Source organism: Aotus nancymaae, unplaced genomic scaffold (assembly GCF_030222135.1).
Source record: "Aotus nancymaae isolate 86718 unplaced genomic scaffold, 86718_ANA_hifiasm-v0.15.2.pri h1tg000021l, whole genome shotgun sequence".
Taxonomy (NCBI): domain Eukaryota; kingdom Metazoa; phylum Chordata; class Mammalia; order Primates; family Aotidae; genus Aotus; species Aotus nancymaae.
In genome coordinates, this window is record NW_026988433.1 from 9468382 (window position 1) to 9488146 (window position 19765).

Genomic DNA, 19765 nt, shown 5'->3' on the forward strand with positions numbered 1-19765 from the left:
GATAACTGAAGCCCAGGGCCAAGGACATTCAGGGAGGTCAGGTGCCTGAAGATAGATATGAAGGAATAGTTTTGAAAACCAAAAGTCAAGTAAACTTCAGTATCTTTATGTTTAAAAATAACTAAAAAATAGCCTCAGAAAAAGCTTATATATTAATGTACATATATATCTATGTGACCCATCATGATAAATACTGACTTCTATTATTTACACTCAAATAATTGTACATCATCTTTTGTTAGACTACTTCAAGACTGGAATTGTTTTGTTTTGTTGTTTTTAATGAAAGGGTCTCACTGTTGCCCAGGCTGGTCTTGAACTCCTGGGCTCAAGTGATCTGCCTGCCAAAGTGCTGGGATTACAGGCAAGAGCCACCACATTTGGCCAAGACTGGACCGTTTTTAGTAAAATATTCACAATTGTGAAATCCCTCATTTTCCTCTAGTCTGAAAGGACAGCTTTCAGAGATGTGATTCTTCTCAGATGTCTCCTGAAGTTTTGATTTCCACTGAAAGCAAACTGGAGCCATCCGCCCAGTTAGGGAATAGCTATGCCCTTGTGGGTTCATCTGTGGCACTGGAATCAGCTGTCATCTTCCAAATCTGAGATCCCTAAATCTGCTGTCTTGATTGTTCTTTTGCCAGTTGTCAACAAGCTCTTCTCAAATTCTTCTTCAGTTATTTTGCCTTTTTTAAGTTTTTTCAAGAGTCTTGTGTCATTGAGAAGTTCTTCCATGTCCTCATCTTCAATATCAGAACCCTAAGTGCAGAAGAAACCAATAAACTACTACATTTTTCAGCAATAGTGTTCCAGTGAAACCAGCAGTTTTAACTCGGGAACTATAAGCTCTCAGATTGGCTTCTGCAAATAGAGCAAATTCCCAATCCTAGTCACCAATGTAACAAAAATCTGAGAGCCCCACACAATTCCTATTTAAAGATCTACTACAGTAATACTTGTTCAAGATTCTAAGTTGACATGTAAGTAAAAGTGTAAACTTTACCTCTTCCCTTTTCCTTTTCTCATTCATTTTTTTCTTCTTTTCTTTTTTGGCCTTCTGCTTCGACCAAGCTTTATTTTTTATGAATTTTCTCCTCTTACCATTTTCTGTTTTCTCTTTTCTTTGTTGCTTTAGGAGTTTCTGCCTCTGCTTTTCTCTAATTTTATCTTTAAATGGAATAGTGTCTGTATTAATGTCCACAGGCACAAAATCTGGAAATTGCTTTCCTCTCAATTCTGGCATCTTGGGCATCCTCAACAGGGCAAAACCTCGAGCAAGGCTGGCAAAATCAAGATCTAATTCAATCAGAAGATCAGAGTTAGCACACTCAACAGGATTAGAACAATCAATAATGGCTAATTTTTTTCTAACCAAAGGGTTTAATGCATTCATTTTTAAAATGAAAATAATTACATTTTTACAAAGTTAAAAGGAATACTCAGCAGCCAGTAGCCAGTTTATTCTGTGCCTACTCAAAACCTGGGAACACTTCCTTTTACAAGACAAAGCAATCTCATACTTGTAAGACCACCACAATTAAGACGAAGACATAGAAAAAGTCCAACTTACCCTTTAATCTGAAAATCAGGTTGCATTCATGCTTTGCATAAGCCTGGACATGCGACACAAAAGCTTTCATGCCCTTTTCAAACACAGCTCTGTCGGCCAGGGCCATGGACTTGAGTTTTGGCAGAAGGTCCACTGTGTTTTTCTGGAGCTTCATCTCCTGCAGGGGGCACTACACACACACACACCACATTCTCACCTTCCCTGGCTGGCATCACCTCATCCCCAGGGATCCCCCATCACAACCAATAAAACCAAAAGCAAAACAATTCCTTTTAATCTTAAATCAGAGGTCTGAACCCCAAATCCAACCGAAATATTTCACTTGCTCTGAAAAGTATGTTAAATTTTTTAAAGAAAATTAAGGCCTGGCACAGTGGCTCACACCTGTAATCCCAGCACTTTGGGAGGCTGAGGCAGGTGGATCATGGGCTCAAGAGATAGAGACCATCCTCAGCCGGGCGCGGTGGCTCACGCCTATAATCCCAGCACTTTGGGAGGCCGAGGCAGGTGGATCACAAGGTCAAGAGATCGAGACCATCCTGGTCAACAAGGTGAAACCCCGTCTCTACTAAAAAATACAAAAATTAGCTGGGCATGGTGGTGCGTGCCTGTAGTCCCAGCTACTCAGGAGGCTGAGGCAGGAGAATTGCCTGAACCCAGGAGGCGGAGGTTGTGGTGAGCCGAGATTGCGCCATTGCACTCCAGCCTGGGTAACAAGAGCGAAACTCCGTCTCTTAAAAAAAAAAAAAAAAAAAAGAGAGACCATCCTGGCCAACATGGTAAAACCCCATCGCTACTAAAAATACAAAAAATTAGCTGGGTGTGGTGGCGCACACCTGTAGTCCCAGCTACTCGGGAGGTGGAGTTTGCAGTGAGCCCAGATCACGCCACTGTACTCCAGCCTGGCGCCTGGCAACAGAGCGAGACTCTGTCTCAAAAAAAAAAAAAAGAAAATTAAAAAATCTGATTTCATATGACAATCCTAATCTGGTAGCAAAGTATGGCAACACTGGGTCTCTGTTCAGAAGAGGTAAGCCTTGCCTGGGCCCAGCAGAGCCTGCTACCGCACAGGAGGCTTGGTCACTCCATGACCGAGGTGCCTCCACAGCCTTAAAGCCACCAGGGCCCCACACTGCCACCACAAGCCCAGCCCCAGTGAATTCACAATTTGTAATTTCAATTACTGACCACGTGCCAGAGAACTTTTCTAGCTACCCCGTTACTAGGTATTCTATCTGAAAAGGGACAACAGCTTACTTTTTGGTTAATTGCAAGGAAATTGATGTATGACTCTTCCATAGGCAGGAGGAACACCAGAGCACTGCCCCTGTGGCCAATGCGGGCTGTGCGACCGCAGCGATGCACGAAGGCGCTGTGAGAACACGGGGTGGAAATGAGTGCCCAGGTGATGACGGCTGAGCAGAGCTCTGGCTCCAGCCACAGGGCTGATGTTGCTAAAATGCTAAGGGAAGCCTCTGGACTCCACAGCTCAGGGTGGACTTGGCCACTTACTAGTGTGAGAAACAGAAGAACTGGCAATTAAACCAGCATTGCAGACAGATATGATTCCATAAGAAACATTTAATGTGAATTCTAAGTAAAACTTAGATCTTTCTCTCTGATCGCACAGGTAGGACATGGTCCCCAGGTGAAAATCTGGGAAACAATGAAAGATATAAAGAATAAAATAAAAACGACCTAGTCTCAGAGGTAATCATTGGGGGTTTACAAGCATTTTCCTATGCTTGGAAGCATGTATTAGGAATATATGCTGACTTAGGAAAAAGTAATTGTAATTTTCACATGTGGTGTTACGTTATTGCTGTTTTTCATTTAGACATTCTATTTTCTAGACATTCTAGTTTCTTCAAGAACTGGTAATATTTGAAAATATTTTTAATTGCTGCCAATACACAATACAATATCACTATTTCACCATAAATGTGTTATTTTCATCCATTTGCCTATTTTTGCTACTTAATGCATTTTTGTTTTGAGACAGCATCTCACACTGTTGCCCAGGCTGGAGTGCAGTGGTAAAATCCACTGCAACCTCTGCCTCCCACACTCAAGCGATTCTCCCACTTCAGTAGCTAGGACTACAGGCGCACACGCCTGGTTAATCTTTATATATTTTTTGTAGAGACGGGGTTTTGCCATGTTGCCCAGGCTGGTGAACTCCTTGGCTCAAGCGATTCACCAGCCTAGGCCTCCCAAAGCGCTGGAATTACAAGCATGAGTCACGATGCCCGGCCTCAAATAATGTGTTGCTGTTTTCTCTCACTGTCTGAAATTTCTATGACCTTGCTCTACATGGAGCAGGGCAAGGCCTCAAACCATTTCAAAACTGTTCTGGCAAGCACTATAGGAATGCACAGGGTCACTGCAGACCCAAGCACGCTGGAGGCTCGCTATAAAATAATGTTTCAATGAGCATCATTATCTGTTTATCTTCTTCAGGATTCCTACTTTATTAGGCTAAATTCCTCAACAGAGAGCGGGTGGCAGCCTCATACCATACCTTGCACTGCTGGGAGGGTCATACTGCAAAACCCAGTTGACTTCAGGAATATCGATTCCCCGGGCCATCACATCAGTGCACACTAAAATCCCACTAGAAAATAAGAAAACGGCATTTGGAGTAAGGAGGTCACCATCTTCATCACCATCAAACAGCCCACTGATCTCGATGACAGTGACATGCAGGTTCCAGAGCATCTCACAGAAGCGAATTCCTTTTTTTTTTTTTTTTTATGGAGACAGTCTCGCTACGTCGCCAGGTGCCAGGCTGGAGTGCAGTGGCGCAATCTCAGCTCACTGCAACCTCCGCCTCCTGGGTTCAAGCAATTCTCTTGCCTCAGCCTCCCGAGTAGCTGGGACTACAGGTGCGCACCACAACGCCCAGCTAAATTTTTTATTTTTAGTAGAGCTGGGGTTTCACCATGTTGGCCAGGGTGGTCTCTATCTCTTGACCTCGTGATCTGCCTGCCTCGGCCTCCCAAAGTGCTGGGAGAAGCAAATACTTAAGGTAATATTTTGATTTTTTCTTCCTCCTACAAATCTCTAGGACTTCACAAATTCCAATATAAATTGGAGTGAGGTAAGAGACAGCAAAGGGATTTTAAAAATTAGAACATAACCATTTGAAAACCAAAACTATATGGGTCTAATCCTTTGAGGCCATCTGGAAAACAACAGACACTTCACTCCACGACTGAGGCCCAGCAGTCAGGTGTATCACTTTGCCCAAAACAGGTCTTTTAATGTAGCCAGATATTCAATGATTAAGAAACACAGAGAAGTATGATTTGTAAGCACAAACAGAAACAAGTTCTGGTCACTGGAAGACCACAAGTTCCCTGCTGTGCAGTCACAAGCCTGATAAGCCAGAGTTTCCATCCTGACAGGACAAATGGGTTGCTCCTTGCTGCTTGACCCTTCCCTGGGCCAGGCACAGGGCAGTCTGGGAGTGAAGACAATACACAGGGATCCTGTGTCACGGAGCTTGCCATCTAGCATGGGAGTTCAGTAACTAGGGAAGTGACACAGCAAAAGACAAAGGCATTAGAACAGAGCAATGGAGGTTCTGGGTGTTTACAGAGAGATGATAACCACGTTAGAGAGGGAAGAGGGTTCCAGACAGAAAGAACACCACATGCGGGCAGCACAAGCTATGGGAGAATGGGGCGTTTGGGGACCTGAAAGAGCACCCTGTGACAGGAGAGCTGCTCCCTCCAGAGAAGCCCACCCACCTTTGCACTTTGCGGAACTCCATGAAGATCTTATTGCGTTTGTATTTCATCTTTCCGTGAATGCACATAATCTTCACGCCCTTCACCAGCGCCTCCAGAGCCTTCCCATAGTATTCCACACAGGCACAGGTGCTGCAAGAGGGACAGAGGGCTTAGAGGCATTGACCACCTTCGTCCTTCTACAACTGGGAGAGGGGAACAGTGAGCAACAGCTGCAGTAGATGCAACCTGACTCTGAGCCCTCCCTAGGGGAACGAAGAGGAGAAAGACAGTGAGAATCATCCCGAGCCCTCCCTAGCAGAACGAAGAAGAGAAAGGCAGTGAGAATCATCCACAACTAAGTTCTTAATCTGTAATCCTCTCAGCCAATCAAAGGCCAATCTTTGGACAAAATCCCTTACACACGAGTTAAAACCCCCAAGGACGTATTCTACTGTCTAAAGATGTTCTAACGGGGAATCTCCCTGACCCTGAGAAAGGAATTAAAGTGAAACAGTTATTCAGAACAAAAGCAACGGCATCTTAGCCACAAATGGTCTCACAAGATTTAAAAATATTCCCGCTTTTCCTTTAGGGAACTGCTGCTTCCCCAGTTAGCAGGATTCCCAAGGGCTCAGCAAATAACCCAGGCTAGACCAATCAGATCCCTTCTCCCTGATATTTGGGACTTGGAGCTGAGTCATCCAAGGACAAAAGGGGGATGGCAGAGTCATTCCAATGAGGATGTGCCCTAAAGAGATGGCCCATGACTCTTGCCTGGGATCCTCCTTGCCTGGGAGCTGGACACTCAACATTCTCTCTGAATCTGTGAGCTCCTTACCCAGCACCCTTCTAATAAAGTTCACCCTGGACCCTTTTCTTTAACTGGAAGCATACCAAAGTGATTTCTCATCCTTTTGCAGATGAGGGAACTGAAACTTACCAGAGACACAGAATAAGTGGCAGAACCAGAACCCAGGTCTAATGCTCCCCCCCACTATGCCAGACTGCCGCATTCCAGTTTGGGCTAACTCGTCTACGTCAGTTCCTCCACCTATGCTGTGACCGCTACCAGATGGGTCCCTCTTTTCTACCTTGAGTCACATAGTATATAATGAAGTGGCGTTTCACACACTAAGCCTCACAACCCACAGATCTGAAAACAATCTGGTGGGTTCTAAAATCAATTTAGTAGGTCTCGACCAGCATTTTAAAAAAATCAATAGCTGGAGTAGAACAGAATAGAAAATATCCCACCTGGCAGAGCGCATTTCATGAAAACCCTTGTTTTATTGTCTTGTTTGGGTATGTACCAAATTGTACTTCTTACTGTGGGTCATGGTCAATACTGCATTTTATTTGCAGGATAACAGATGGAAAAGAAATGTAAAATTATTTTTTATGTACTGCCAAAGATCAACACATTTATCTTAGGAGAAAAGAACCAACTAGTCCAAAGAACATCGGCATCTGTTCCTACGCTGCCTTCTGATCACAGGACAAAGCCCCGCTGTGGCAGACTCCATGGGTGGCTGATAACGCTGTTCCCAACCACTTCTTGCTTCGCTGGCCACTACCACAGAGGCAGAAAAGCTGTGCATTCATTTTCTCTGCCGCTCTTGAAATGAGGGGCCACCATGTGACCCACTTTTGGCCCCTATGATGGATTCACAGCTGAAGTCAGCTAAGGCAGAGGGTTTTCTGAGGAAGCTCTTTGCTTTCCTAATTAAAAGGCATGGATGTAGCTAACTACCATATGCCCCTCTGCCTTTCCCCGCCTTATCTTTCTTCAGTGCAGACATGACAAGGTGTAATGGTGGTCATCCAGAATCCATGACGTGACACACAGGAAGAGAAGACCAATCACAACACTGACCTTGACATGACTGACATGTGAAACCCACGTGAGAAACTGCCTGCCTCTGGACTTCTTTTTACAGGAGAAAAATAAAGCCACAAACCACAAAAGTTGGGTTTTCAGTTATTTGCAGCCAAAAGTATTCCTGAGAGAACCACGCTAGATGGAATCCAAAACCCAAAGGCCGCATGCACCTGCACATTCTGGCTGAATCCCTGATGCCCCTACCACAGAGACCAGAGGAGTACCTGAAGAAGACCAGGTGTTTCTCCTGCTTATGACTGCAAAGGAAATGGACCAGCTGATTAAATTTCTCATCTGCCTTGCATACCTATAAAATAAACAAGGAAATTAATAAAAAACGATTTGGCAATAATAATCCCCGTGGCTATTTTCAGTTTCAGCGTTCAGTTTTAAGGAATGCCATTTCCTCTATGGATAGGATACACTTTAGTCAGAATGTTAATTGGTCTACCTAGCTCAGAATAAACTCGACATGTGCTGCTGCCTGTAAAAGTTAATTTGTATGTCACAAAATCACACGGCTCAGAGAAGCACAGTCATCCAACAGGCAGCAGTTCCCAACTCCCGATCCCAATCTACACGCCAGCTATCACACCAGCTCCATGGTAGATTTTTATTTACTTATTTTACTTTTTTTTTTTTTTTTTTTTAAAGAGACAGAGTCTCAATATGTTGCCCAGTCTTGAACTCCTGGCCTGGTCTCAGGCAATCCTCCCACCTCAGCTCTAAAGTACTGGGATTACAGGCATGAGCCACCTTTCATGGCCAAAGGATAGATTTTTTTTTTTTTTTAATGCAGATTCTTGGGTATGACATACAGATTCTAATTCAGTAGGTCTGAGATTGGACCTAAGAATCCATATTATTTTTTCTTTTTCTTTTTTTTTAAAATGCAGTCTCAGGTAGTTTTTTAACAGCAAGGATCCATATTATTTAAGAGTTTAAAAAGAAAAAGTTTACCCAGGAAATTCTGATGCCAAGTTCAGAAGTCATTGCTTTAAGTTGAATAATGATTTCCAGAAAGCAATGTACATAATTATTTAAAAGACCTCCATGGACGCAGACCCCATTGCTTTTCTTCATAGTGCAATCAAGTCCTCCATTCAAACTCCCAAATTAGAGACATTAAATTTACCTGAATGCATTCATCCTATTTTTGCCCAAACCAAATCCCCAGTTTGGAATTTTTTTCTCATATACTCAGCCATCTCTAAATGCAAAACAAATGCAAAATAACAGAATGCAACAGCAGACACAGTGGGTTTCCAAAGCTAACATTAGTACGACTATCCCTCATCCAAGGCCCTTGGGACCCGAAGTGTTTTGGCTTTTGAATGTTTTCAGATTTTGGAATAACTGCACTATACTTACCAGCTGAGCATCCCTAATCTGGAAATCTGAAATCCTAAATGCTCTAATGAGCATTTCCTTTGAGCATCATGTTGGCACTCAAAAAGCTTCAGATTTTGGAGCATTTTGGATTTTGGAATTTCAAGTCAGCAATGCTCAACCCATACTTACTAAGTACCAAGCATTATCATGGACATTTTTGCACAGATTAATTAATCCTCCAACAACCCTACGAAGCTGTATACTACTGTGGCCTCCATTTGACAAGTGAGGTCCTATGAGATCATCGGTCAATTAAGAAGGGGACAAAGCCAAGATCTGCAGCGGGCAGTTCTGCTCTAGCGCCCATGCTCTCCACACTTCCCTATGCCTTCCTGATGCACTGAGCTGGCCTCCTACTTCATCCAGCCCGGCCGCAGTCAGAAACATCAATGGTAACTACAGCTTCCACTTCTGATGAGCCTATCTGATTTCAACACTCTCCAGTTACACCAGGTGCAGTTTCTCATTTGCAAACTCATTCTACCTTTCATCTGCCTACAAACTGACACAAACAGGAGAGCAGCCTCGACAACCTCAGTCCACAGCAATAGGAACACTCTACTTTTGAGACCAGCCTCCTTCATTTTGAACAACAGTCATGTTCAGGAGCTGAGGAACTACCCCCTCAGGCCTAAAGAAATATTCAACCTGAGAAAGCTGATTGCAAAAGAGAAAGAAAAGCCCCAGCCCCAGGCTGGTGGGCGGATGTGCTGTTAGCAGTGACCTGGCCTGTGGGTTCCTCCGTGCCTCCCCTGAAGCCTGTGCTCTCTGCACTTGTGCCTCGTGACCCATTCCAGCAATGGGACAGAACAGAACGGGGCTGGGGAGTGGCCTCATTACTAAACAATCAAGTTGCCAAAAGCCCATCTACTTCCTTGTGAAGAAACTACAGAAGCCAGCAGCTAGTCTTCACTGCTAGAAATTCAGCATATTTGACGCAAGTAAAAAACATACAACATTTACAGAGCAGAACATTTCCACCCACAAAGTCTCCTTGGGAGTGAGTCTGTCATTTGATTTTCTGTGTTCCACCTGCACATCTAACTATGCCCTTCTCTGGGTCAGGCTGTTCTGACGGGCCCAGGAACTAGAGCTGTATCATGCCTGCACCCAGCACACCCCAGGCACGTGAAATAGAAACAGCTGGTCACTTAAGGTTGGAGGTTCAAAGATACTGTCCTTAGAAACTGTACTTACAATACATTTATGCCCAATTTAACTTATGCATTCAATGAGTAGGACCACCCAGACCATTTGTCCTAGCTCTGTCCCCAAAAGCATTTCATATGTGCCACAGGGTCTCATGCATTTATTCTCCTAGTACAACTTCCGTAAAATGAGCACTGGTCATTATCGCTGAGTAAGAAGCAAGCCCAGGCACTCACCATGTAGTAGTTTTCCAGGCGGGAGGGGGTCTTCTGGGCGCTGCTGGCTGCCACGCCCTTCTCCTTCACCGAGACCCGGACAGGGTTCCGGAGGCCCGCTCTCACCAAGTTCTCCACTTCCTGCGTCTGAGTGGCAGAGAAAAGGCCTGTTCTCCTCTGCTTTGGCAACAACTCCAGGATGGTGTTGATGCTGATAAAAAGAGGAGAGCTCGCAATTAACCCCTCACTTGCCAGCATAATCAACACACAGTGCTTCATGATACTAAACAGGTATTCATAAAGACTGAAAGTGAAGCCATCAAAATATTTATAGTCAGATATACTGGGAGGTAAAATTATAGGTGATTTTTTGTTTCTTCTTTATACTTTCATTTTTCCAAGGCTTCTCAAATTTCAGCATACAATTATAATGATATGTAAATTATAAACATAAAGCTATTACTTAAAAAACAACAAAACTGCCAGGTATGATGGCTCATGCCTATAATCCCAGCACTTTGGGAGACTGGGATGGGAGGATCTCTTGAGCCCACAAGTTTGAGACCAGCCTGGGCAACATGGCAAAACCCCATCTCTGCAAAAAATACAAAAAAAACATCCAGGCATGGTGGTGTGCGCCTGTAATCCCAGCTACTCAGGAGACAGACGCAGGAGGATCACCTGAGCCCAAGAGGTCAATGCTGCAGTGAACATGATCACGTCACTGCACTCCAGCCTGGGTGACAGCGCAAGACCCTATTTCTAAAAAACAAAAAATAAAATGAAAATGAAAATGAAAAATAAAAATACCTAGTCATAAAGTGGTAAATTCCAGTTTGCTCTTCTTATGTATTAGTATCACCTGCCCACTCCAGCCAGTGAAGTCTACAGCCCAGTACCTTGCCTCGAATCCCATGTCCAAAAGTCTGTCTGCCTCGTCCAACACCAGGACATCCAGGGATCGCACACAGATGGCCAGATCCAAGCCTTCTGCCTTCCTTCGGAACATGTCTTCCAAGCGGCCGGGAGTGGCCACAATGATGTTCCCACTTTGGAAAGAAAATTAACATTTACCATACTCTCTGGATCTTGGGAATGTGGTTGACGATTAATAAATACCAAGTTTCCTATCCCCCCAAAGTCATTTATGCCCTAGTGAAGAGAAAGACCATGAGAGTGGAAGAGAGTGCTGCAGGGTAGAAAGAGTGAGGGCTGCAGTGACATGCGATCTGGGCTGTGGGCTATGACCCAGGCAAGGTTGGCAAACTCTAGCTCCCAGACCAAACCTGGGCTGCTGCCTGTCCTTGCTAAGTATTTATTGGCAGACAACCACGCCCATTTATTCACATGTTGTCTATCACTGCCTTCACATTACAACAGCAGCTGAGTAACTGCGACGGAGACCATATGGTCCACAAAGCCAAAAACATTTACCATCTGCTTCTTTACAGAAAAAGCTTACCAACCTCTGATCTACACAAGTTACTCAAACACTGCAGCCCCAGGTAACTAATCTGTAAAATGGGGATGTTGATAGAATTAGAGAATCCTCTGTAAAGATCACAGACTCAGGGCCAGATGTGGTGCCGACCGACTGGCTGACCTACAAGATGTGTTTTTCCAATGTGGATTACATGCCACCAGTTAAAAAATCAGGAGATTACACAAATCTGGAATTCCATCTTCTTTTTAAAAAATTCAAAATCTGGCACTACTGAGCTCAGAGTCCTGCCAGGCAACTACCAGCTGGAGATGAGTATTCCAGGCAGCTACTGGCCAGTTCCTCACCACCCCCCAGCCCTGCACACATCTATCCTGACCACTCATTTATCCTGACATAGTTCTCTTGACCTCTATAAGAACCTGAGTTTGTGAAGTGCTCATGAGGGCCTTATGGAAAGGAGACAGCAAAGCACAATGGGAAGCTGGCCTGGAGAAAACACCTTTTTGCGGGAGGAGGCGGCTGCTGAAAGGGGGACCCACAGTTAGGCTGAGATCACACATCGATTCCTAGGTTCAGTGCCAAGAGCAAGCAAAGAAATGAGCAGACATGAGCAAACTCACCCTTGCTGCCTAAACCTCTCAACATCTTCTCCAGGATTTCGGCCTCCAATCCAAAGAATCTGGCTACAAGAAGAAAACAGTCTTTGATTAAGTTCAGCAAAACAACAGCCCATGGCTAACAGGGACACTGCATCCAGTTTACCTGAACTGCGGGAAGTGCTTCGTGAAATGCGACAGGACCTCGTCTATTTGAATGGCCAGCTCTCGAGTGGGGGTGATGATTATGGCTCCAACCTACCCACATGGAAGGAAGGGATATAGTCAGCAGTGCAAGGGACTTCCAGAGAGGAACTCATAGACCCTGCGCCCTCCACCACACAAAGGAAAGTTCCAGAGAAACAGTAGTTCCTGGACTTTCTCAGCAGCATCTCTGAGCACGTATCAACTACTCTGAATTGCAGTTACTCGTCATTATACACTGCAGTTATGCTCTTTAAAGTCACTGAGAACACTAAATTAGTGAACACTGAAGCACTGCTCATAGGGTTAGATTCCTGCCGGTCTCTGGGCATCACATTTTTGTCAACTAATCAATACATAACCCTATTTTATGTAAGTCTGTGCTCAAAAGACTCTATTTAATATATACTATTGATTCATTCCTATTGAACTCGTGGCCAAGAGAACATTAACTCATGCCTGAGCCTGTGCTTCTCTAGCACGTGGATTTTCTCTGTATGTCATAACCTTCTTGCACCCAGGAACACTAGACTGCACCTCAGTACTATATCACGGGGCCATTTCAAAAAGCAAAATCACCAATATAGAGCACACAAATGTGCAAAATGGCTGGGCGCAGCAGTTCACACCTGTAATCTCAGAACTTTGGGAGGCCGAGGTGGGAGGCACTTGAGTGCAGGAGTTTGAGACCAGCCTGGGCAACATAACAAATCCCTGTCTCAGCCGGGCGCGGTGGCTCACGCCTGTAATCCAAGCACTTTGGAGGCCAAGGCGGGCGGATCACCTGAGGTCGGGAGTTCAAGACCAGCCTGACCAACATGGTGAAACCCCGTCTTATAAAAAAAAAAAAAAAAATTTAAAGAAAAAAAAAAAACAACAAATCACCGTCTCCTCAAAAAATACAAAAAATTACCCAGACATAGTGGTCCACACCTGTAGTCCCAGCTACTTGGAAGGCTTAGGCAGGAGGATCACTTGAGCCTGGGAGGTGGAGGTTGCAGTGAGCTGATATCATGCCACTGTACTCTAGCCTGGGTGACAGAACAAGACCCTGTCTCAGGGAAAAAAAGGTGAACGTGGCACTAAATGGACAATGAAAAGCACACTTTATACCTGAGCACTATAACAAAAGGCAGCTTTGCCCACGCCCGTGACCACAAAAGCACCGAGGATCCACTGGGGGTTATACATTTTAACGAGCAGGTAAATTCATAAATACAGAATCCACAAATAATCAGGATTAATTGTCTTTTCTTTTTTGAAATGGAGTCTCACTCGGTCACCAGGCTGGAGTGTGGTGGCGTGATCTTGGCTCACTGCAACCTCCACCTCCCGGGTTCAAGCAATTCTCCTGCCTCAGTCTCCCAAGTAGCTGGGATTACAGGCACACACCACCATATCCAGCTAATTTTTACATTTTTACATTTTTAGTAGAGATGGGGTTTCACCATGTTGGCCAGGATGGTCTCCATCTCTTAATCTCATGATCCACCTGCCTCAGCCTCCCAAAGTGCTGGGATTACAGGCGTGAGTCACACGCCTGGCCAATTGTCCTTTATTTTTTCAAGTTTCATTCATTCATTCATTATTTGTAGAGACGAGGTCTCACTGTGTTGCCCAGGCTGGTCTCAAACTCTAGGACTCCGGTGATCCTCCAGACCCAGCCTCTGAAAGTGCTGGGATTATAGGCATGAGCCACTGCTTCTGGCCAATTTTTAAAGTTTGTATCCAGCTGCTTAATCCAATGTGAACCCTCTGATGACTAGGTGAAAATAAATCACTTTTGCTGTCCTCACCTGACTCTTTTTTAACTTCTCTTCTCTTCTCAGAAGAATTTCCAGGATGGGGATGACAAAAGCGAGTGTTTTGCCACTACCTGTGACCTGCAAACAGAGAGTTTTGGTTTCCTTTTCTTCCTCAGAGTTCATTTGAGAGAAAACACAAGGACAGGCTGCGCGTACCCGAGGCACTCACCGCTTCTGCAGCAACATCTTTGTTTCGCATGAACAGAGGGATGGTTGCAGACTAAAGGGAGAGATTGCAAAGCACGGGTTAAAGGATGCCATGAACTCACAGGTGAGACCCAAAGCCCTAGGAACAGAATGGGCGGCTAAGGTCATAGTGGGGCCCACCACAAAAGCGACTCTGAGTAACCAAGTCACCACAGAGAAGTTGAATCAAACGCGGCTACTATGTCTACATGGAGAGCGTGTGGGGACAGTGAGCTGAGCTGGGAGGCAGGAGTCCTGAATTCTAGTCCTATCTCTCCTACCTTCCCCTCTCTGAACCAGGAAGGGGTTGCAGACATTGGGTTTTAAGGTCCCTTCCACTTCTAGTATAACAGAATGATGATTCCAATAAACTCTCTCATTTTAAGCACTGTAGAGGTCTCCAGACTTTACAAGAAACCTGGTTTTAGCAATCAAAACAGCTAAACCTCAATCAGATTCAGGTCCCCAGGGCCTGAGCTCACTGGTTTCACAGCAGGTGTAATATTATTCCAACTGCCTCTACACGGTGACTTCTATCGACCCCCTCAACCCCCGAGGGAACATTTGACAATGTATGAAGACATTTTTGGTCATTAAAACCCAGGGTGGACCAGGTGTGGTGGCTCACATCTATAATCACAGCACTTTGGAAGGTCCAGGTGGGTAGATTCCCAGTTGCAGACCAGCCTGGGCAACATAGGGAGACTCTGTCTCTACAAGAATACGTTTTTAATGATGTGGATGTGATGGTGCATGCCTGTGGTCCTAGTTATTCAGGAGGCTAAGGTAGGAGGATTACCTAGGCCCAGGGAGCTGGAGGCTGCAGTGAGCTGTGACTGTGCCACTGCACTCCAGCCTGGGTAACAGAGCGAGACACTGTCCAAAAAAATAATAATAATAAATAATTTAAAAAATAGAACCAGGGTTGGGAGGTGATGTGCTCCAGTGGACAGATTCTAGTAATGTTGTTAAACAGCCTACAATGCCCAGACAGCCCCACAACAAAACATTTTCCAGCATAAAATGTCAATAGTGCTGAGGGTGAGGACCCTGCTCCAGGCCCCTGCTGTCCAACAGAACTATGATGTGAACCGCACAAACAATTTTACATTTTCTAGTAGCCAAAGTAAAAAGAAATGGATGAAATAAATTTTAATATTTTATTTAACCCAATATATCCAAAATATTGTCCCCTCAACATTTAATCAATATTTAAAAATCAACATTTTTCCATTCTTTTTTCATACTAGGTCTTCAAAATCCAGTGTGTTGATACTCAAAGTACATTTTGATATGGACGAAGTGTATTTCAAGCACTCGATAGCCCTGGGTCTGGTGACTACGTAGTGGATGACAGGTCTAGACAATGAACTCTGAGGGCAGAGATTGGGTCTTGTTTGCACTACATTCCCAAGAAAGGGCACACAGCACTCCCGGTTTCCATCTCCAGCCCTGCCTGCTGGAGACAGATCATCTACATTCCCTGGAATCTTATGGGCATCTCAAACTCAAGACTTCATTTAGTTTTAAAATTTTTTACGATGACAGGGCCTCCCTATGTTGCCCAGACTGGTCTTGAACTCTTGGTCTCAAGTGATCCTCCTGCCTTGGTTTCCAAAAGTGCTGGGATTACAGGCATAAGCCAAGATGCCCCGCCTTTATTTATTTTGATATTAGAGATGGGATTCTCCCTATGTTGCCCAGGCTGGTCTTGAACTCCTGGGCTCAAGGGATCCTCCCATCTCAGCCTCTAAAGTAAATGGTACTACAGGCAGGTGCCACTGGGTACCAGCTCAGTGTTTAAAAACAGAACGCTTGTGGCCGGGTGCGGTGGCTCACACCTGTAATCCCAGCACTTTGGGAGGCCGAGTTCAGGAGTTTAAGACCAGGCTGATCAACATGGCGAAACCCCATCTCTACTAAAAATACAAAAATTAGTCGGGCATGGTGGCGCATGCCTGTAATCCCAGCTACTTGGTAGGCTGAGGCGGGAGAATCACTTGAACCCGGAAGGTGGAAATTACAGTGAGCCGAGACAGCACTCCAGCCTGGGCAAAAGAGCAAGACTCTGTCTCAAAAAAATTAAAACAAAAAAAAAACCAAAAAACTCTTTTCTGACTTTTGACTTGACTCTTGACCCCAGAACTCTTGACTTTCCCTCTGAAACCTGTTACACCCTCTAGCTGTTCTCAGGAAACGGTAACACCATTCAGCTAGCTACTAAGAATAAAAACCTCAGGTCCCCCTAGAGTCTTCTCTTTCCCAATCTCCAGTTCCTTAGCAACCTGAAAGCTATCCCAAATGTGACTTCTCAATATCCACTGGTTCCATCCTACTCCGAGCTACCATCATCTTTTACCTAACAATGGCCTCCTAAGGAACCTGCCAGTCTCATCTCATGCCTGGAAAGGCCACTCTCTACATGTTCAGCCACAAAGGCCTCCTTTCTGCTGCTCAAACCATGTGCAGCCCGCCCCAGGGCATTTTTATGCACTGGCATTTCTCTCTGCTGAAATAATCTGCCCCAAGTCACCCCAGAGCCAGCTCCTTCTCAATCACTGAGGTCTCAGCTCAATGACACCTCCTCAGAGGGGCCTTCCGTAACACCGTGTCTCACCTCTCCTGTCCTCGCGTGTCACTGTCTATCACAACAGTCTTAGTTCTTTCATAACACTAACCAGCAGCTGAAATTATCCTTTCTCTAGCTCCTGCCCTAGAAAGTAAGGCTATGAGCAGACGCCAACACTGCAAACTGCCCAGACCCTAGAAGAGCTCCTCACACACAGCAGGTCCTCAAGAATTACTTCTTGAAGAAATGCATAACTGGAGTCAGGCCGCTTCACTTGGATGCATAACAACAGGTAACACTTACTGAGCGCCTACGGTGTGCGGACTGGTTATTTAGTCCCGACAGCAACCCCATGAGGCAGGTGTTATTTTTTCGTCATTTCACAAAGAAGGAAAATGAAGCACGGACAGATTAAGCCATTTGTCCAAGGTCTCACAGCTACAGTGGGCAGGGCCAGGATGAGAACCAGGCTCGGAGAGCTGAGGCCATTTGTCTGAGGTCTAACAGCTACAGTGGGCAGGGCCAGGATGAGAAGAAGGCTCGAGACCCCAGTACCCGAGGGCGGGGTGGGGCGCGGCCCCTCCGCCCTCTCGCTCGCCAAGCAGCTCCGCATCCCGCCAGTCTGGGCAGCCTGGAGACGAGGCAAGAGCCCCAGCTGGAGGGATGAGCGCCCCAGGACTCGGGCCTGTCCAATCACCTCCGGCGTATCAGATGCAGCGGGTGCCTGCCCCTTTCCCAGTCTCATTTCCCCCCGGGAACCGATACCTGCACCGGCGTCATGTACGGGAAGCCCAGCTCCCGCAGCGCGCCCAGCACCCGTGGGTGCAGCGGCACTGGCAGCGACTCCCAGGAACCCTCCGTCACGTGCTCCATGGCAGGCTCCTTCGCCGCCCCCGTCGCCGCCGCTAGAATGCGCCCTGTGCACCTCCACCGAGCATTTCCGCTTCCGGCAGCTGCGGCAGCCGTTCGGGAAACGCGCGCTGGAGCAGCCGAGTTCCGGAGCTCGGCGAAGGCACCCACGCCGCGGAAGGGAGGAAAGGCGCCCGCAAGATGGTGAAGGCAGGCGGCGGGGCAGGCCCGGGGAGTTCCACCCGCCCCGCGCAGCTCCCTGGACTCCCGGCGCCTCTCCGCAGCGGGCAGGGGTTTTGGCGGGAGGGAGTCTGGCCCGGTCCTCCCACTTTCTCTGCCTCTCGGAGGCAGGTGGCAGCACAGGACCGCGTCCAGGCCGAAGGACAGTGGGGCTAGCTACCGTGGGCAGAGAAACGTGCCCCAGACCTGGGGCCCCGGGTTCGCAGCCCTGCAAAACAGGCACCCGCTGATGGCGGCGAGTGGGGCGGGGGGGTCCGATGGCCAGTACGTCTTGAATGTTGATTTACTTTCCCGGAAGTTAGGGTCAGAGTTCTAAGGGCACTGTCCCATTCCTCTATTCACTGTTGGCCTAGGCCATTCATGGCCACACACACCTTCACTCAGCAAGCTTTTATTGACCACTCATTATGAGCTGAGCTCTGTGAGGGCCTGTCTCCTTCAGCTAGGTGCATGGCTTGCTCCTGTTGGGGCTCTGAAAACGAAACCACAAAATGAAGGCCCCTGAGGCAGCCTCAGAAGCAGGTTTCCCTCTGACCTCTTGCCCTGTCTCTGATCTCTGATTCTCTGAGGCTGGCCGCAGAAACTCAAGAATCCCGCTTACTCATGGCGGAGCATAGAAACGGGAACCCCTTTTCTCCCATGTCAGCCATAAAACCTAAAAATACTACCCTTAACTCCCTCTCTTTCTACCTTTCTGTGAAAAAAGTGGCCATAAAGAAATTATCTGGGCCGGGTGCGGAGGCTCACGCCTGTAATCCCAGCACTTTGGGAGGCCGAAGCAGGCGGATCACCTGAGGTCAGGAGTTTGAGACCAGCCTGGCCAACGTGGTGAAACCTCGTTTCTACTAAAAATAAAAAAAAAAATTTTAAAGCCAGGTGTGGTGGCAGGCGCTTGTAATCCCAGCTACTCGGGAGGCTGAGCCTTGAGCATCGCTTGAACCTGAGAGGTGGAGGTTGCAGTAAGCCGAATTCGTGCCACTGCACTCGAGCCTGGGCAAGAGTGAAACTCAGTCTCAAAAAAAAAAAAAAATCATCTGACCTCCTTTGTTTTGATTGTAGGTTTTAAGACCCCATTCCAGGAAGGGTTCTGTCCCCTACCCAGAAGGAAAGAATGCTGCACAGAGAGGTGGAGAAAAATCCAGACAGGCCTTGCTAGGCTTCCCCATTCAGTCTATGAGCATTCGATCATGCCCTTCTTGTCCAGTCCTATTTCTACACAGCTGTGCATATTTTGTTGAGCCTAAGCATAAAAATGAATAGTCTTCCCTATATCTTGGGGGTCTTAATTCTGAAGGTTCCTTTGTAGAGCCTGGGAGGTTGAGGCTTCAGTGAGCAGAGATCAAGCCAACACACTTCAACCTGGGAACAGAGTGAGATCTATGGCTCCAAAAAAAAAAAGAGAGGGGGGTACTTCACAGGCAGTTCTAAGGGCATAGGGAAACTGCATATCCATGTGTGTCTTCTGGACTTTACTATCTACTAGTTTTCTGCCCTTAGGGCCCTTTCTAAGCCTGTTTTCCTTCTCATTTTCAAACTGATTTTACCCAAGGTAATGGCAGTTTTGAAGCATAAATAAGACCAAGTAAAGTGCTTAATACTAGATCAACACTTTACACAGTGCTCAATAAATGGTAGCTACTTTTTTTTTTTTTGAGACAGAGTCTTGCTCCGTCGACAGGTGCCAGGCTGGAGTGCAGTGGCACGATCTCGGCTCACTGCAATCTCTGCCTCCCGGATTCAAGCAATTCTCCTGCCTCAGCCTCCCCTACAGGCTCACGCCACCACGCCCAGATAATTTTTGTATTTTACTAGAGATGGGTTTCACCATGTTGGCCAGGATGGTCTCAATCTCTTGACCTCATGATCTGCTTGCCTCCCAAAGTGCTGGGATTACAGGCGTGAGCCACTGTGCCCAGCCGGTAGCTACTTTTAT

At 46.3% G+C, this 19765-nt stretch overlaps 1 protein-coding gene and 1 non-coding gene across 3 annotated transcripts; both read right to left on the reverse strand.

Moving 5' to 3' along the window:
* Nucleotides 1-271: 271 nt before the first annotated feature.
* DDX55 (DEAD-box helicase 55) lies at nt 272-17627 on the reverse strand. Of its 2 annotated transcripts, XM_064379616.1 has the most exons (14): nt 17509-17627; nt 14158-14208; nt 13980-14066; nt 12146-12237; nt 12004-12066; nt 10839-10988; nt 9961-10150; nt 7408-7490; nt 5323-5454; nt 4092-4184; nt 2828-2942; nt 1571-1739; nt 1004-1296; nt 272-759 (listed from the first exon to the last, which is right to left on the reverse strand). In XM_064379616.1, the coding sequence occupies exons 1-14, from the start codon at nt 17614-17616 to the stop codon at nt 583-585; spliced, it is 1803 nt and encodes a 600-aa protein (XP_064235686.1). In that variant the 5' UTR covers nt 17617-17627; the 3' UTR covers nt 272-582. The 2 variants fall into 2 exon arrangements, with proteins under 2 accessions (XP_064235686.1, XP_064235687.1); XM_064379617.1 differs by lacking the exon at nt 272-759 and having other exon boundaries at nt 1166-1280.
* LOC135276269 (small nucleolar RNA SNORA9) lies at nt 3852-3984 on the reverse strand. Its single transcript, XR_010343845.1, has one exon. It is a non-coding gene; the product is annotated as a small nucleolar RNA SNORA9 (small nucleolar RNA).
* Nucleotides 17628-19765: the final 2138 nt, after the last annotated feature.

Bases quoted from the DNA above. Each gene is read 5' to 3' on its own strand.
- DDX55 (XM_064379616.1), bottom strand. From the start codon at position 17,616: ATGGAGCACGTGACGGAGGGTTCCTGGGAGTCGCTGCCAGTGCCGCTG. The intron at 10,151-10,838 runs GTACTGGGCTGT...TCTTTTTATCAG, and splicing joins GACATGGGATTCGAGGCAAG to CATCAACACCATCCTGGAGT. The intron at 1,740-2,827 runs GTAAGCTGTTGT...GTGTGTGTGTAG, and splicing joins TCCTTGCAATTAACCAAAAA to TGCCCCCTGCAGGAGATGAA.